General features: G+C 55.3%; 1 protein-coding gene across 1 annotated transcript in view; it reads right to left on the reverse strand.

Moving 5' to 3' along the window:
• Nucleotides 1-14,835, reverse strand: part of UBAC1 (UBA domain containing 1) — an 80,879-nt gene that overhangs the window by 31,738 nt on the left and 34,306 nt on the right. Inside the window, exon 4 of the mRNA XM_011985157.1 lies at nucleotides 3,033-3,072. Within this exon, the coding sequence (XP_011840547.1) occupies nucleotides 3,033-3,072 (40 nt within the window). The remainder of the gene's footprint in view (nucleotides 1-3,032; nucleotides 3,073-14,835) is intronic.

Genomic DNA, 14,835 nt, shown 5'->3' on the forward strand with positions numbered 1-14,835 from the left:
AATCCAGCCTGGGGGACAGAGCGAGACTCCGTCTCAAAAAAAAAAAAAAAAAAAAAAAAACCTTTACTGCGCAGAGATGAGTAAGGCACGGTTCACGTTCTCAGAGCTTAGCAGTCTAACCTGGGAGGCTGTCTCCGTGTCTCACCTGCAGGTTTTTGCTCTCTCCACACCATTTTGCACACACGTCCTCATTTTTCTCCTGATAATTCCAACCTTGTCCAGATTCCATGTGTCCAGCTCAGCACTTACTAATTGCCTCTTACGAGTGGGAGCCTCTGCTACTCAGTGAAAATACGGTAGTGATTAAGATCAGACACCAGGATACAGTCCTGGAATGGGGCATTTTAAACACAGGAAGCAGAAGTACCGACTGTTGGAGACCCTAGTGCAGGCGGTGGTAGTATCGTGGAAGCTGGTGGAGGAGGAAGGGGAGGAACACCAAGGTGGTGAGCGGAGAGTGGGAGAAGCCAGAGGGCTTGGGGGAGCCAGGTCAGAGCATTCAGACGTTGCTGTGAGAGCCACTAAAGGTGTGACCAGGTGGCAGAATGAATGGTGGTGGCTGTGAAGGGGACAGGGAAGAGAGCAGGGCATCCTTCCAGGGGAGCAATGTGGAGGGAGGGGAAAAGGAGAAGGGGGCTTCCAGTGGCCTGTGGGAGGGGAGGCCAGCAGGACTGGAGGGTGTAGACACAAGAGTGAAATCAAGGATGACTTGAAGACTTCCAATGTGGTTGGCAAAGTGCAGGGCAGTGCCACCCTTTGAAGTAGGAGGCAGGAGGAGGAGGAGGAGCCATTGGCCAGGAAGGCATTGAGTAGCTTTGGACACGGGGACCTGGATGTGCTGGGGGCATTCACACGGAGGTGGCCTGGAGGCAGCTGGACCTACAGGGCTGAAGTTGAGGAGAGAGGCCCAGGCTGGAGACAAACACTGGGCAGTCAGCCTGGACCACGTAGCAAGACCCTCTACAAAAAATAAGAAAATTAATTAGCTGAGCATGGTGGTGCACACCTGTGGTCCCAGCTACTCAGAAGGCTGAGGTGGGAGGATCACCTGAGCCCAGGAGGTCCAGGCTGCAGTGAGCCGTGATGGCACCACCGCACTCCAGCCTGGGCAACACAGCAAGACCCTGTCTCAAAAGAAGAAAAAAAAAAAACAAAAAAAAAGGCCAGTCATGAGCACATCGTTGGCAGCTGGAGCTAAGGGGATGCCCGCCCCCTTCACATATAGAGGAGCCCGTGAAGAAAACAGAGAAGCGTGGTACGAGGAAAGTTCCAAGATGTGGCTCCATGAAACACAGGGTGGAGAAGATATTGAGGAGAAAATGGGACCCGTAAGAGAAGAACCAGAAATACCGTGTCGTCTCAGGGAGTGTCTCCAGGGACCGGAAAGGGACTGGGGCCCAAGCCTGCCTGGCTGCGGATCTGGTATCTGCAGCTATGGTGATGCTTCGTAACAAAACCGCCCTAAAACTCAGCAGTTAAAACACCCAACAACTCCTCGGCACTTCTCACAAATCCACGGTGCTGCTGGCCTGGCCAGGCCAGGCTGGGCCGAGCTCGTGGGGCGCCCGCCGTCAGCTGGCAGGTGGGCTGGGCGGGATCCCTAGGCCCTCAGCCTCGGTCTCACATTCCCCAGTGAGTTCCCACGGGAGCGTGTGGGGTCCACCACAGCATGTTTTTCAGCCTTTGCTCGAGCCGTGTTTGTTGATGTCCTCTGGACCAAAGTTAAAGAGGGAGGGGACAAAGTGACAGGGAAAGGCTGGAGCCATGGGAAGCCACCAAGAGGCCACAGATGCACCTGTTCCACCTTCCGAGAAGGCTGGGGGAACAGAGATAGGAGGGCACCGGCTGTGGGGAGCCCAGCGGCATGTTTAGATTGGAGAGGCTGGGCGCGTTTCTGGGCTAAGCGTGGGAGCGGGCAGAGGAGAGGCTGGGGCTGGAGGAAGGAGGAGGGGTGGGTGGCTGGGGAAGGGGCTGAGGCTAGGGCCTCAGGGGCATCCCGCTCGCTTCTGACAGGAAACATCTGAACCCCCCATCTTGGTATCAAACCCTTTCCCAGTCTCCCTGCTTCCTCCTGGCCACGGGCTTTACAGCGGGGGGCAGTGCCATCACCAGGACCCTGCAAGGGTCCACAGAGGCCACGCTAGCAAAGACTCAAGCCAAAGCTGGCCCGAGTCCTGGAGGGACCCCGTGCCCTCCCGTGGAAGGATAGGAGGTTCGTGGTACTCTGCGGCTACTCCAGCCCCCACCCCGCTTCACCCACGAGGCTGTCAACGGACGGGTTCTCATTGTCTCCGCTCCTCTCACGGGTCTGAGGCTGTTTCCTATAACAAATTGCCACCAACTGGGGCCGAGGGGTGGTGCTTAAAACAACGGAAATGTATTCTCACCCAGTTCTGAAGGCCAGAAGTCTGAAATCCAGGTGTCCACGGGCCACGCTCCCTCTGGAGCCACAGGGGAGGGTCCTTCCTGCCTCCTCCAGCTCTAGGGACCTCCGGGGTTCCTTGGCCTGTGGCCGCATGGCTGCAGCCTCTGCCTCCGTCTTCATGCAGCCTCTCCTCTTCCCATGCCTCTCCTCCGTGTGCCTCCCATGAGGACTTGTCATTGGATTTAGAGCTGCCCTCATCTAGGATGATCTTACCTGGAGATCCTGAACTTAATTACATCTGCAAAAACCCTTCTCCCCAAATAAGCTCCCACTCGTAGTTCCAGGGTTGGGACACCGAGGTGTGTTTATCAGGGCCACCATCCAGCCCACCAGAGAGGCTTCCGGCCGAACCCCGGGTACAGCTGGAGCCCAGCAGGGGCTCCTCAGTGGCAGGCAGTTCCCACCCTGCCGGAGTCGTCGGCCTCTGCGGTTCTGATGCTGTCCTTTTTGAACAAGGGCTTATGCTCCTCCTCCCTCATTGTCTGTGTCAGAAGTGGCTTCTTGTGTCTGGCACAGCCAAAGCACTCAGGCTGGCCTGGCCTAGCCCCTCACCCTGCCTCCTGAGTCTCAGTGAAGCCCCTCCCTCCTTCATGCCTGGGTTGCTCACGGCTGCACCAGCGCTCCTGCTTCTCTCCCTACCTCGAAGCCTGTGCCAATCCAGCCCATTCCTCAGAGCCCATTCCTCAGGCTCAGGGCCTCCTCCTCCAGGAAGCCCACCCTGGCTGCATCTCCTCTGGGACACCACTCAGCACATCAAGTGTGTCAGCAAGGAGCCTGGAAGTTGCTGGAAGCCGCCTCCCTGTTGGTGGCAGCTCTGCCCCAGGCCAAGGTCAGCTGGCAGTACCTCCCCCCAGCCCCTGAATGCAGGAGAGGAACAGCAAGTACCAGAGAGGTCTGGGGGGAGTCCCTCTCCAGTGGCCAGGCTGTCCTGAGGCCTCCCAGGCCCCATTCTCTGGGACTCCCTGGGGTGAAGGGCTGGCATGAAAGGAAGATCCCAGAGTCAAATGGCCCAGTCTGGCATCCACACAGTCTCTTCCCAGTCAAGAGGCCTGGACAGGTTATTTTCTTTTTTCCTTTTTTTTTTTTTGAGACAGAGTTTTGCTCTGTCACCAAGGCTGGAGTGCAGTGGAGTGATCTCAGCTCATTACAACCTCTGCCTCCTGGGTTCAAGTGATTCTCGCGCCTAGGCCTCCTGAGTAGCTGTGATTACAGGCGCCGCGCCCATACCCTGCTAGTTTTTGTGTTTTCAGTAGAGACAGGGTTTTGCCATGTTGGCCAGGTCGGTCTCGAACTCCTGACCTCAGGTGATCCGCCTGCCTTGGCCTCCCAAAGTGCTGGGATTACAGGCATGAGCCACCACACCTGGCCCCGTTCTTTTCTTTCTGAGCCTCCGTTTCCCTTTCTAGGAGCATTAGGCTTTGGTGTGGACATGGAGACATGACCCAGAGCCCCCTCTGAAATAGGACCTGCTGCCCCCATCCCTCAGCCTCAGCCTCAGCCTTGGAGGCCACCTTTGAGGTCACACCCCTCCCTGCGTGGCAGAGCTGAGTGGGGTATCAAGACCCAGCCATTTCAGAGGGTCTCCCGGCAGGGAGCCCTTCCCCAAGTCCCCTGCCCCCCGACTGGCCAAGGCCTGCATGAAGGTTCGGCTTCTCCCTCTGCCCGACGCTGCCTCCCTGGCCTGATCCAGCAGGTGTGGTCCCCAGTGCACCCCAAACTCCATCTCAGCCTCTGCTTCCAGGGAACCCGCCAGGCAGGCCCCCCTTGGTGCATTGGTCCATTGTGTGTTTAGTGCCTACTGTGTGCTGGGTGCTGCTTTAGGCCCAGGGGTGCAGCAGGAAGAAGACAGACGAGGCTTCCCATCTGGTGGAGAGTGAGCCCTGTGCTCCCAGGGTGGGGGAGGGGCCTCTTAGTTGCAGCAACAGACCCCAGCTTTGACCAGTTCAGGCAGAAAAGGAATTCACAGAGGGGTTTCTGGGGCGCTCTCAGAACCTCCTGTGGCCAGGAGGACCAGGCTGGGCCCCAAGACCATGCTGCAGAGGGGTCTCCAGGAGAGCCCACCGCCACGGCCACGCCGGGCACCCCCCCCCCCCCCCCACCCACAGCTATAGGAGCAGGCTCCGTGGCGGCGGTGTCAGCCCTCAGATCTCCCTGCAGTTCTCAGGAAGGGGAAGGCCAGGTGCATTCTCTGGAGCTGCCGGCCAGCTCCCCCTGCCTAGTTTGGTCTGGGCGTAGCTGCCCAAGGCCCTGCAGGGAATCAGCGAGGGCCCAGGTGACAGATTCCCTGCATCTGCAGGGGCAGAGCCAGTCCTGGCCTGAGGCCTGGAGTGAGGCCGCCCCAGCCTGTCCTGGCTCCTGCCGTGGCCCTGAGAGTTCCCTGGAGGAGCCCCAGCTGCCCTGGGTGGTGGCAGCTAAGGACATGGCCGTCCTGCCCACGGTCTCCCTGACCCCTGCCTGGACTTAGCTCCCTGGGCAGATGTGGCCAAAGCCCCCAACCCCCATATGGTGTCAGCACCTGGCTGGGCAGCCCAAGCAGGGTCTCCTGGCAAAGGGGGCTCCAAGTGTGACTGAGGTGGGGTGTGCCGCTCTCATCCACTGCACCCTCAGGTGGCCTGGACCTAACCCAAAACTCAACAAGCAGCAGCCTGACCGTGGTGCCTTAAGCCAGCCACTAGAGGGTGCAGGTGAGCTGTCAGCCTGCCTGGAGGGGCGAGGTGATGGGGGTGAGTGTGCAGGTGTGTGTGTGTGCGCGCGCGTGCCTGTGTGTGGATGTGTTGTGTACATGTGTGCATATGTGTGCACTGTGTATATGTGCTATGTGTATGCACGCATGTGTCCATATGTGCATGCATGTGTGTGCGCGTGCGTGCAATGTATGCATATGTGTGCATGTTCATGTAGGGGGTGTGCACCTGTGTGTGGGCGTGTTGTGTGCATGTGTGTACGGTGCATATGTGCCATGTATGTGCATGCATGTGTCTGTGTGTGCATGCATGTGTGTGTGCCATGTATGCATATGTGTGCATGTTTATGTAGGGGGGTGTGCATGTTGCTGTGCATGTATGTATGGGTGCATGTGTGCCCATGTGTGTGAGTGACTCAGGGCCTTGGGGCTTCTGATCCACAAACCCTACAGAGGGCCATGCCAGAGCCTGAGCTGGGAGCAGGAGCTGGCCTACAGGAGTGGGGGATGCGTGGAGCTCTGAGGACCCAGATAGCTCAGGTCAGCACCCCCAGAGAGGGGCACTGGAAATGGGCCATAAAGGATGACTAAGAGTTCTCTAGGCAGCAGGAGGGAGGAGGTTGGAGGGTGGCGCTGAGGCGTTCCAGCTCCCAGGGCCCTATGGGTGTGCTGGGGAACCCAGCTTGAAAAGCATAGCTCTGGTTCAACCCCCTGCAGCGGGAGACACTCAGGTGCAGACAGAGGAGTGGATGAGCATCTAGTCACTTGGCCTGCTCACTGAAAAAGCCGGCATCAGGCCCCACACAGCCAGTCCCTGGGAGCTCCAGGGTCTCAGGACGTGGTCCCCCACCATGCACACAAGGCCTCCCTCCATTGCTCTCCAGCAGCCCCCGAAAGGGACAGCCGCTGTAGGAGCGTCCTGGGGCTGCCAGAACAAGGCCCTGCAAACCAGGGCTCTTAAAACAATAGAAATGCATCCTCCCCTGTCTGGAGACCGGAAGTCCTAAGTCAAGGCACTGGCTGGCTTGGCTCCTTTCAAGGCTCCGAAGCGGGTGGCCGGCGGGGGGTCGTCCCAGCTCCCTGGTCTGTGGTCGCATCAGTCCAATCCCTGCCTCTGTCCTGTGTGGCCTCTTCTCTATGTCTTCTTCTCTTCTCATACAGATACCAGTCGTTGAATTCAGGGTCCACTCTAAATCCAGGATGATCTCATCTTGAGATTCTTAACTATTGATATTTGCAAAGACTCTGTTTCCAAATAAAGCCACATTCGGAGGCTGCAGGTGGACATGAGTTTTGGGGCCCCTTACTCAACTCACTGCACCAACAGAGAGGTTATGGGTATTCGCTAGGGCAGGGCATGTCCTCGTCACCCTACTCAGCCTCAACAGCCCCGCCCTGTCCTTGCCCAGGGGAGGCCCAACCCATCTTCACCAGACAAGTCTCCCATGAGCTTTGGCCTCGGTCTCTCAGCCAAGGTCTCAGGCCTTGTGACCTCAGAGGGGCGTCAGTTCCGAGTGTCCCGGCCTGCAGAATGGGAATGGGATCAGGGGGCCGGGGAGCCAGAAGGTGGCTACACCCCCACCCTGTAGAAGTTAAGGCATTGGGAGCTTATGAAATGTGAGTGATCCCAAGGTTAATTAATTATTACATTAAAAATGCGCCCGTTAAGGGGCCTCGCAAACAGGAAAGTATTAATCACCCGTTTCCTCAGACTGACAAGCACATTTCCCTAAATTCCTTGGCTGCTGACTTAACCGAATGATAATCTCCCTGCTGCTGCCATTTCCCATGAAGTCACAGCTCATGAATATTCCAGCATCGCAATTTGCTTTTTAAAAGGACAGACTTATTATTTCATTTTTAAGTTTGCTGTCATGAATAGTAATTTTCCAACCCCTAAATAATGAAATGGCAGTGACCACTCTGGCCAGCCGGGACCCAGGAACTCAATGACACAACGGGGCTAGTCCCTGCCATCCCCTGGGAGACAGGGGATGCCAGGTCGCCCTGCACCAGTTCCCAACTACAGTCAGTCCATGGAAACAGCAGTTAATGGGTGGCCCTCCCCTCGGTACTTAACGGTTTATAAGCTGGTCGGCCTCCAGTTCCTGTCTTTGCAGCCACTCTGTTCATTGGGCCACAGCAGTTTTGCCATAGGTAACCGGTTGGGAAGCGTAGCCATGAAGTCAGACAGATGCCAAGTTCAAATCCTGACACTGCTGTTTGCCTGCTGTGTGTTCTTGGGCAAATCACTTAACTTCTCTGGGCCTTGGTGGCCTCATCTGTACAGTGGAATTGCAAACCAGGGTCGGACCCCATGCTCACCCAGTGCCAGGGCTGGTGTTTCTTCTCCCTCTCTGCTGCCTTGGATCCGGAGAGACCAAGGACCAGACCCCACTGGCCTGGAGTTTAGATCTCCTCTTTTGATGAAGCAGAAATGATGGCACCGAGGGCTGGCCTGAGGAACAGCCACTTCAGCTTCCCTGGGAGCAGCTTCCCAGGGTGGTTTCTATTACTTAATGCAATTCCAGGCTCTCCCACGTGCCCAGGAAGCCATGGCAGCTCACTGCACACATGTTTAAGTGGCAAATCCAATTTCACAAGTCCTTTCTGTAATTGCTCACGTGAGGAGGAGCTCCTCCTGACACCCCCTTTCCAGAGATGGATGGTGGTAAGTGGGACGGGCCCTCCTCACACCGTCCCTCCTCTGGGACTTGGCATCATCACCATGGCTGGCCTCCCTGTGCCCCGGCTGTTACCAGAGGGAACTTCCCTCTTGAAACCCCAAAGGCTCCCACCATATCGGCCCCTCAGGATGGGAGCATCTCCCCAACTGGCCCCCAAGAAGACTGGCTCCTGGCTGTCCTGGGCTTCCACACCTTTTGCACCCACGAAGCTTCTCCCCAGGCATCTACAGCCCAGTCCCTTCGGCCTGGCCCTCTCCCCTTGCCCCATCACCTGGCAGGAAGCCCCCACCAGGCTTGAGTTAGGACCCCCGTGTCGTGGTCCCCCACTTGCAGGTCCTCTGGGATCAGCGCATTGAGCACCCCAGTTCCCGTTGTTTACCTCTGCCCCTTGTTGCCCTTGACAGACCGAGTCCAGGTCTTACCACTTCCCTATTGCTCTTGCCTGGGTGCAGGTAACAGCTCTGCCTGCACTTGCGCTGGATTGCTCTGAGTAAGTGAATGAATGAATGAACTCCTATCAGAGGGGCCAGTGACGCAGGTTTCCTCTGAAAATGATATGTGTTTATGGAGTGTGAGCCACTCACAGACGGCTCCGTGAATTATGTTTTCATTTGCACGGCCTGCGCCACAACTCACTTTTCAGAGCAATGGTAAGAAATGTGACTCTGACCCGTAGGGACCCACAGGGCCACTCCCAGCAACCAGGGTAATGTCATGCAGGTTCCGGGGTTGGGGTAAACCTCCAGCATGCAATTAGTTGATAGCACCGTGTGAATGTAAAGCGTCGGCAACCCTTGGGTGAACACTGTTGACTCAGGACCAGGGTTTTACTGTAACCGGATGCCTTTACCATCCCCGGGAATCATGTCACAGAGTCTGAGTGGGCCTCCTTTCCGGAAGGCTGCGTGCTCTGGGCTGAAATGGCATTCGTGGAACTTGCAGTAATTTGTCACAGGGGCCTGGTGGGTGGAGGATGCTGGGGGGCAGGGCTGTCTCACACGAGGGAGGTTTGGCATCCTGGTTCCTGGGCACTAAATGCCAACAGCACAGCTCCTTGCCTCCCTGTTGCAAGAGCAACAACAGACTCTCCTAGGGGGAAGGCAATGACATCACCCCAGCTGAGAATTTGGTACCAGAAGGTCGCAGGCCAGAGGCACTCAAGAGAAGAAAAGAAAAGAAACCGGAGTTTCTGTCTTCCCTGTGCTGGTTTCACCTGGGCCCTTCCCGTTCCGGCTGGGCTGGGAAACCCTGGGCCCCAGAAAGCCCTTGTGGGGTGGGGTTAAGAGGTCCAGAGAGGGCAGGAACTTTCTCAAGGCCATGGGGGTGGGCAGTGCAGAGCAGGGTGGGACCCGGGCCTCCGAAGCGCCTTCTGGGGCACTGTTGCCTGCTGGGATCTTTCACTGAATCCCTCCGTCTCTTCTGGGCAGGGGCACCCCTCAAGTGCACAGCCTCCGGGAGGAACGTCCGCCTGGCCAGGGGAGTGCTACGAGCATCAGGTCAGAGGGGCAGGGGCCTGGGAAGTCTCCCCAAGCACCTTCTCTGCTTCAGCCAGAGGCAAAGAGTGGACAGAGAGCCCACAGAGGCTCCTAGGACCTCCTGCTCCTGCACCCAGGTCCAGAGGCACCGCCCAGGCAATCCAGGTGTGGCGGTGTCTCTCTCCAAGGTGCTGAAACGCCCCTCGCCTGGCCACCCTCCAGGCTGGAGTCCTTTCAGTCACAGGCCGCTGTCTCACCAGCGCTCCCCGGACATGCCAGGGCCCCTCACCAACACTCTTCACCATCCACATCTTTTTATTTTAAAACTCTAGTAAAATATGCATAACGTAAAATTGACCATTTTAACCATTTTTTAAGTGTATAGTTCATTTATTTACCTACTTTTTGTTGTTGTTGTTTTAGATGGAGTCTCACTCTGTCGCCCAGGCTGGAGTGCAGTGGCGCCATCTCGGCTCACTGCAACCTCCGCCTCCCGGTTCAAGCGAAATTCTGTCCCCATTAACACTGACTCTCCATTCCCCCCAGCCCCTGGCACCCACCTTTCTACTTTCTGTCTGTATGAAATTGACTTCTCTAGGGACCTTATATAAATGGAAGCATATAGTGTTTGTTCTTTTGCAACTGGTTCATGTCACTTAGTACAATGTCCTTAAGGTTCATCATCCACATTGTAGCCTGTGTCAGAATTTGCTTCTTCCTTTTTATTTGTTTATTTTTTTTTGGAGGAGTCTCGCTTTGTCGCCTAGGTTGGAGTGCAGTGGCACGATCTTAGCTCACTGTAACCTCCGCCTCCCGGGTTCAAGTGATTCTCCTGCCTTGGCCTCCTGAGTGGCTGGGATTACAGGTGCACACCACCATGTCCGGCTAATTTTTGTATTTTTAGTAGAGATGGGGTTTCACCATGTTGGTCAGGCTGGTCTCGAACTCCTGACCTTGTGATCCGCCCACCTCGGCCTCCCAAAGTGCTGGGATTACAAGCATGAGCCACTGCACCCGGTCAGTTTCCTTCCTTTTTAAGGCTGAGTAATATTTCATTGTATGAATGGACCACACTGGTTTATCCACTTATTTATTGATGGACTCCTGGTTGCTTCCATCTCTTGGCTATTGTGGCTGCTGCTATGAACATGAGTGTGTAAATATTTCTTCATGTCCCTGGTTTCAATTATTTTGGGTGTAGACCCTGCAGTGGAATTGCTGGATCATACAGTTTTTTTTTTTTTTTTTTTTTAGACGGAGTCTCGCTCTGTCACCCAGGCTGGAGTGCAGTGGTGCGATCTCAGCTCACTGCAAGCTCCGCCTCCCAGGTTCACGCCATTCTCCTGCCTCAGCCTCCCAAGTAGCTGGGACTACAGGTGCCTGCCACCACGCCCGGCTAATTTGTTGTATTTTTAGTAGAGATGGGTTTTCACCCTGTTAGCCAGGATAGTCTGGATCTCCTGACCGTGTGATCCGCCCGCCTCGGCCTTCCAAAGTGCTGGGATTACAGGCGTGAGCCACCGTGCCCAGCCTGAAATTCTATCTTTAATTTTGTTGTTGCTGTTGTTGCTTTCTGGTTTGGGTCGCGCACCGTCTTAACTGGTGCATCATCACCTTTTTTTCTGACTGCGTTTTGCTTTGCTTCACTTTGTATTTTTGCAGTGGGAGTTGCTAGAGGCAGGCAGGATGGTGGTGGAGAGCACAGTTTTTGAGCCAAACAGAGCTGGACCCAAAGCGTTGCCTCACCGCTCAGCCACACGTGACCTGAGACCGTCCTCAGAGGGAAGGAGGAAATGTATGTGGGGCGTGGAGAAGAGCACAGAAGGAACACAGGGCAGCTGTTTTCATCGTCATCGTGGCAGGCAGGACTTTGTACTGAAGGGAGGTCTTTAACGTGGAGGGCTGTGCACACAGGTGACTGTCCCACCTAGCTTATTCAGGGGAGGCGGTGGCTGCTGCCTGCAGAGGCTCCTCTTTTCCTCGCCGGCTTATCAGCTAAGCCGCAGGAGGCCCACCGTCTGTGGTGATGATCTAATGCTTCCAGTTCTGTGATAATGGCCTCTGAAGATGCACAAAATAGCTGATGTTTGGGCGCCCCCGATGCAGGAAGCATTCGGCACCGTTTCTGGGAACACGAGACATTTAAGTGACTTCCTTGCTGAATATTTCATGATTTACATTAATGGCTTTCTGGTGTTTTTCATAACAAAACTGTCCACATGATGATGGGTTAAAGTGTGGTTATTCCACCCACTCTCGCTGTAAAACACCATCACCCAGTGCCAGTCCCTGCAGTCCCCCTGCTGGCCCTGTCTCCCCAAGGGCCCACCTCCTCCTAAATGAGGCTCCCCTCCTGTAGGACAGGTGTTACCCATGCATCCAGCAGGCACCTGCATGCAGTAGGGGCTCTGACATGGGGATGGAGGCATTTGTGACAGCTCTGTGCCACAAGGGAGGGCCAAGGCCAGGGACCTGCTACACCAGCCAGCCTGCAAAGTAGCCTGGGGTCTGGGGCTGGAGGGACCCTCCCAAGCCCTGGTCCAGACGTCCCAGCTTTTGAAGCACATGACTTGCACATGTCATGACCTTGACGGGTTTGTTTGTGTGTGTTTGTTTGTATTTTGAGATAGAGTCTCACTCTGTCGCCAGGCTGGAGTGCAATGGCGCCATCTCGGCTCACTGCAGCCTCTGCCTCCCAGGTTCAAGCAATTCTCCTGCCTCGGCCTCCCAAGTAACTGGGACTACAGGTGCACACTACTATGCCTGACTAATTTTTGTATTTTTAGTAGAGACAAGGTGTTCATCATGTTGGCCATGCTGGTCTCGATCTCCTGACCTCAGGTCATCTGCCCTCCTCAACCTCCCAAAGTGCTAGCATTACAGGCGTGAGCCTGGCCTAATGTTTGTATTTTTAGTAGAGATGGGGTTTCACCATGTTGGCCGGGCTGGTCTCAAACTCCTGACCTTAGGTGATCCGCCCACTTCAGCCTCCCAAAGTGCTGGGATTACAGTTGTGAGCCACTGCGCCCGGCCGACCTTGACAGTTTTGAGAATTGCTGCTCAGGTTTTGTCGGGCATCCCTCAACTGGGCTCTGTCTTTGGTGTTCCTCACGGTTGGACTGGGTGATGGGTTTGGCGGGAAGAGCATGCAGGTGACACACCCTCCCACCACACCGCACGGGGGGACGCTGCCAGCATGGCCTTCACTGCCAGTGTTGACCTTGGTCACCTGGCCAAGGAGAGTTTGCTGGTATTTGCTTTGTCATCAGTGACTGCCACCCTCCCCTCCTTACTGTCTTCTCTGGAAGATGCCACTAAGCACAGGCCACACTTAAGGGGTGGGGACTCAGGTCCACCTTCTTGGGGGCTATCTACATACATTATTTGGAATTCTGCTTGAGAGATGCGTCCATTATCTCCCACTACTTGTTTATTTAATCTTTAATTTACAGCAGAATGGATGCATGTGTCCTTATGTTACACTGTGGGTTATGACCTGGGGTTATGCTATTTTGTCACTCAAGTTGTCCCAGCATTGGCCACCGGGAGCTCTTTTAGTTTGGTTCCTGGGCCAGGTTGACATATCCCCATCTGTTTTTCCCTCCAAGGGATTTTTAAATACATATTTCTAAAATTTTTAATTGTGGTAAAGAGCACATAACATGAAATTTACCATGTTTTTTCTTTTTCTTTTTCTTTTTTCTTTCTTTCTTTTTTTTTTTTTTTTTTTTTTTTGAGGTTGAGTCTCACTCTGTTGCTCACACTGGAGTGCAGTGGAGTGCTCTCAGCTCACCACAACCTCCGCCTCCCGGGTTCAAGTGATTCTCCTGCCTCAGCCTCCAGAGTAGCTGGGATTACAGGTGCACATCACCATGCCCAGCTAATTTTTGCATTTTTCAGTAGAGACAAGGTTTCACCATGTTGACCAGGCTGGTCTCAATCTCCTGACCTCGTGATCCACCCGCTTCAGCCTCCCAAAGTGCAGGGATTACAGGCATGAGCCACCGTGCCCTGCCAATTTCCTACCTTTTTAAGACTTGAATGTCCCCACGAATTCTTAAATAGTCTGATAATAAGAAATATCTATTCCGACTTTGTCCAGGATTCCTGGCACAGGCTGCTAAAATCCTTGGAATCCCTGAGTGACGAGCTTGCCTTTGGGATGCTGACGAGATGGCTGGTGGCTGGGAGCCCCTAGACAGCTTCAGGGTGGTGGTGGTGCCCTGAAGGACCAGTCGCTGGTTAGAGGGTTGGAATCTTCAACCCCATCCCCTGACCCTGGGAGGGGGAAGGGGCTTGAGGTTGAGTTCGTTCCTGATGGTTGATGGTTTGATCAGTCAAGCCTATTTAATAGAACCTCCATCAAGGCCCCTAAATGATGGGGTCCAGGGAGCTTCCGGACTGACGAGCACATCAAGGTGCTAGGAGTGTGTGCCCAGAGAGGACCCAGAGGCCCTGGCCACCCCGCACCTCACCCTGGACATCTCTTCCATCTGGCTGTTCCGGAGCTGATCCTTTCTAATAAACTGGTAGCAGTAAGTAAACTGTTTCCTGAGTTTTGTAAGTCATTCTAGCAAATGAGGAAGAGGTTGTGGGAACCCTCGATTTACAGTTGATCTGTCAGAAGCAGCGGTGGCCCCAACGGGAGACTGGCAGCTGAGGTGGGGGCAGTTCTGTGGGACTGAGCCTGCCTTCGGGGTCTGTGCTAACTCTGGGCAGTTGGTGTCGGCATTGAACTGAGTTGTTGATCACCTCCCGTTTGTGTCTACAGAGACCTGGAGAATTGGTTGGTGTGGAAAATCCACACATTTGGTGTCAGGGTGTGGCGGTGTACAAATACCCCGAAGCCCTTTTATGGACCACCCCAGGGCCTGCTAGTTTCCGGGAAGTCACCACTCGAGAGGCAGAGGGCAGCAGATGGTGGCAGATGCAGGCACAGGGGCTCCTTACCCACCCCTGCTCCCCTGTGCAGCCAGCTGGGCTCCCCTGTGCAGCCAGAGGGCGAGGCCCTCCTTGGGTGGAGCATTTCTCTGCACACAGCTGTCGTTAGCTCAGTGCAACGTCACTGAGAGCTGGGAGAACCTGGGCCTTGGGATGAGGGGGGGTCTTAGAGAGATCTCGCACCTTCTCTCTGGTGCGGGGGGGGTGGTGGGCAGAGGTGGGACACGGCGACGGGGAAACCACCCAGCCAGGGCCCCTCTCACTCTGCAGGGGGTTGGCATCCGGCCCCCATGGTGCCTTAGAGCTTCTCCATATTCCATAACTCAAGTTGTAAAATCATAAAAACCAGAACTATCCGGAGCCTCTTAGAAAAGCCGGGCACGTGCAGCGCAGGCTGGACTTGAAGAACACAAAATTCACCCTTTCATGGAATGCACGGCCTTTCCAGAGGATCCTCACCTGTTTGGGCTGCTGGCCCTTCTTGGAAAGCATTTGACTACCTGAGAGCAGCCCTGGGACACCCCCCAGACACCCCCCAGCAGCCCTGAGACACCCCCCAGAACCCCCCACCAGCAGCCCTGAGACACCCCCCAGAACCCCTCAGCAGCCCTGGGACACCCCCCA

Source organism: Mandrillus leucophaeus, unplaced genomic scaffold (genome assembly GCF_000951045.1).
Source record: "Mandrillus leucophaeus isolate KB7577 unplaced genomic scaffold, Mleu.le_1.0 Scaffold28, whole genome shotgun sequence".
NCBI classification, from domain to species: Eukaryota; Metazoa; Chordata; class Mammalia; order Primates; family Cercopithecidae; genus Mandrillus; species Mandrillus leucophaeus.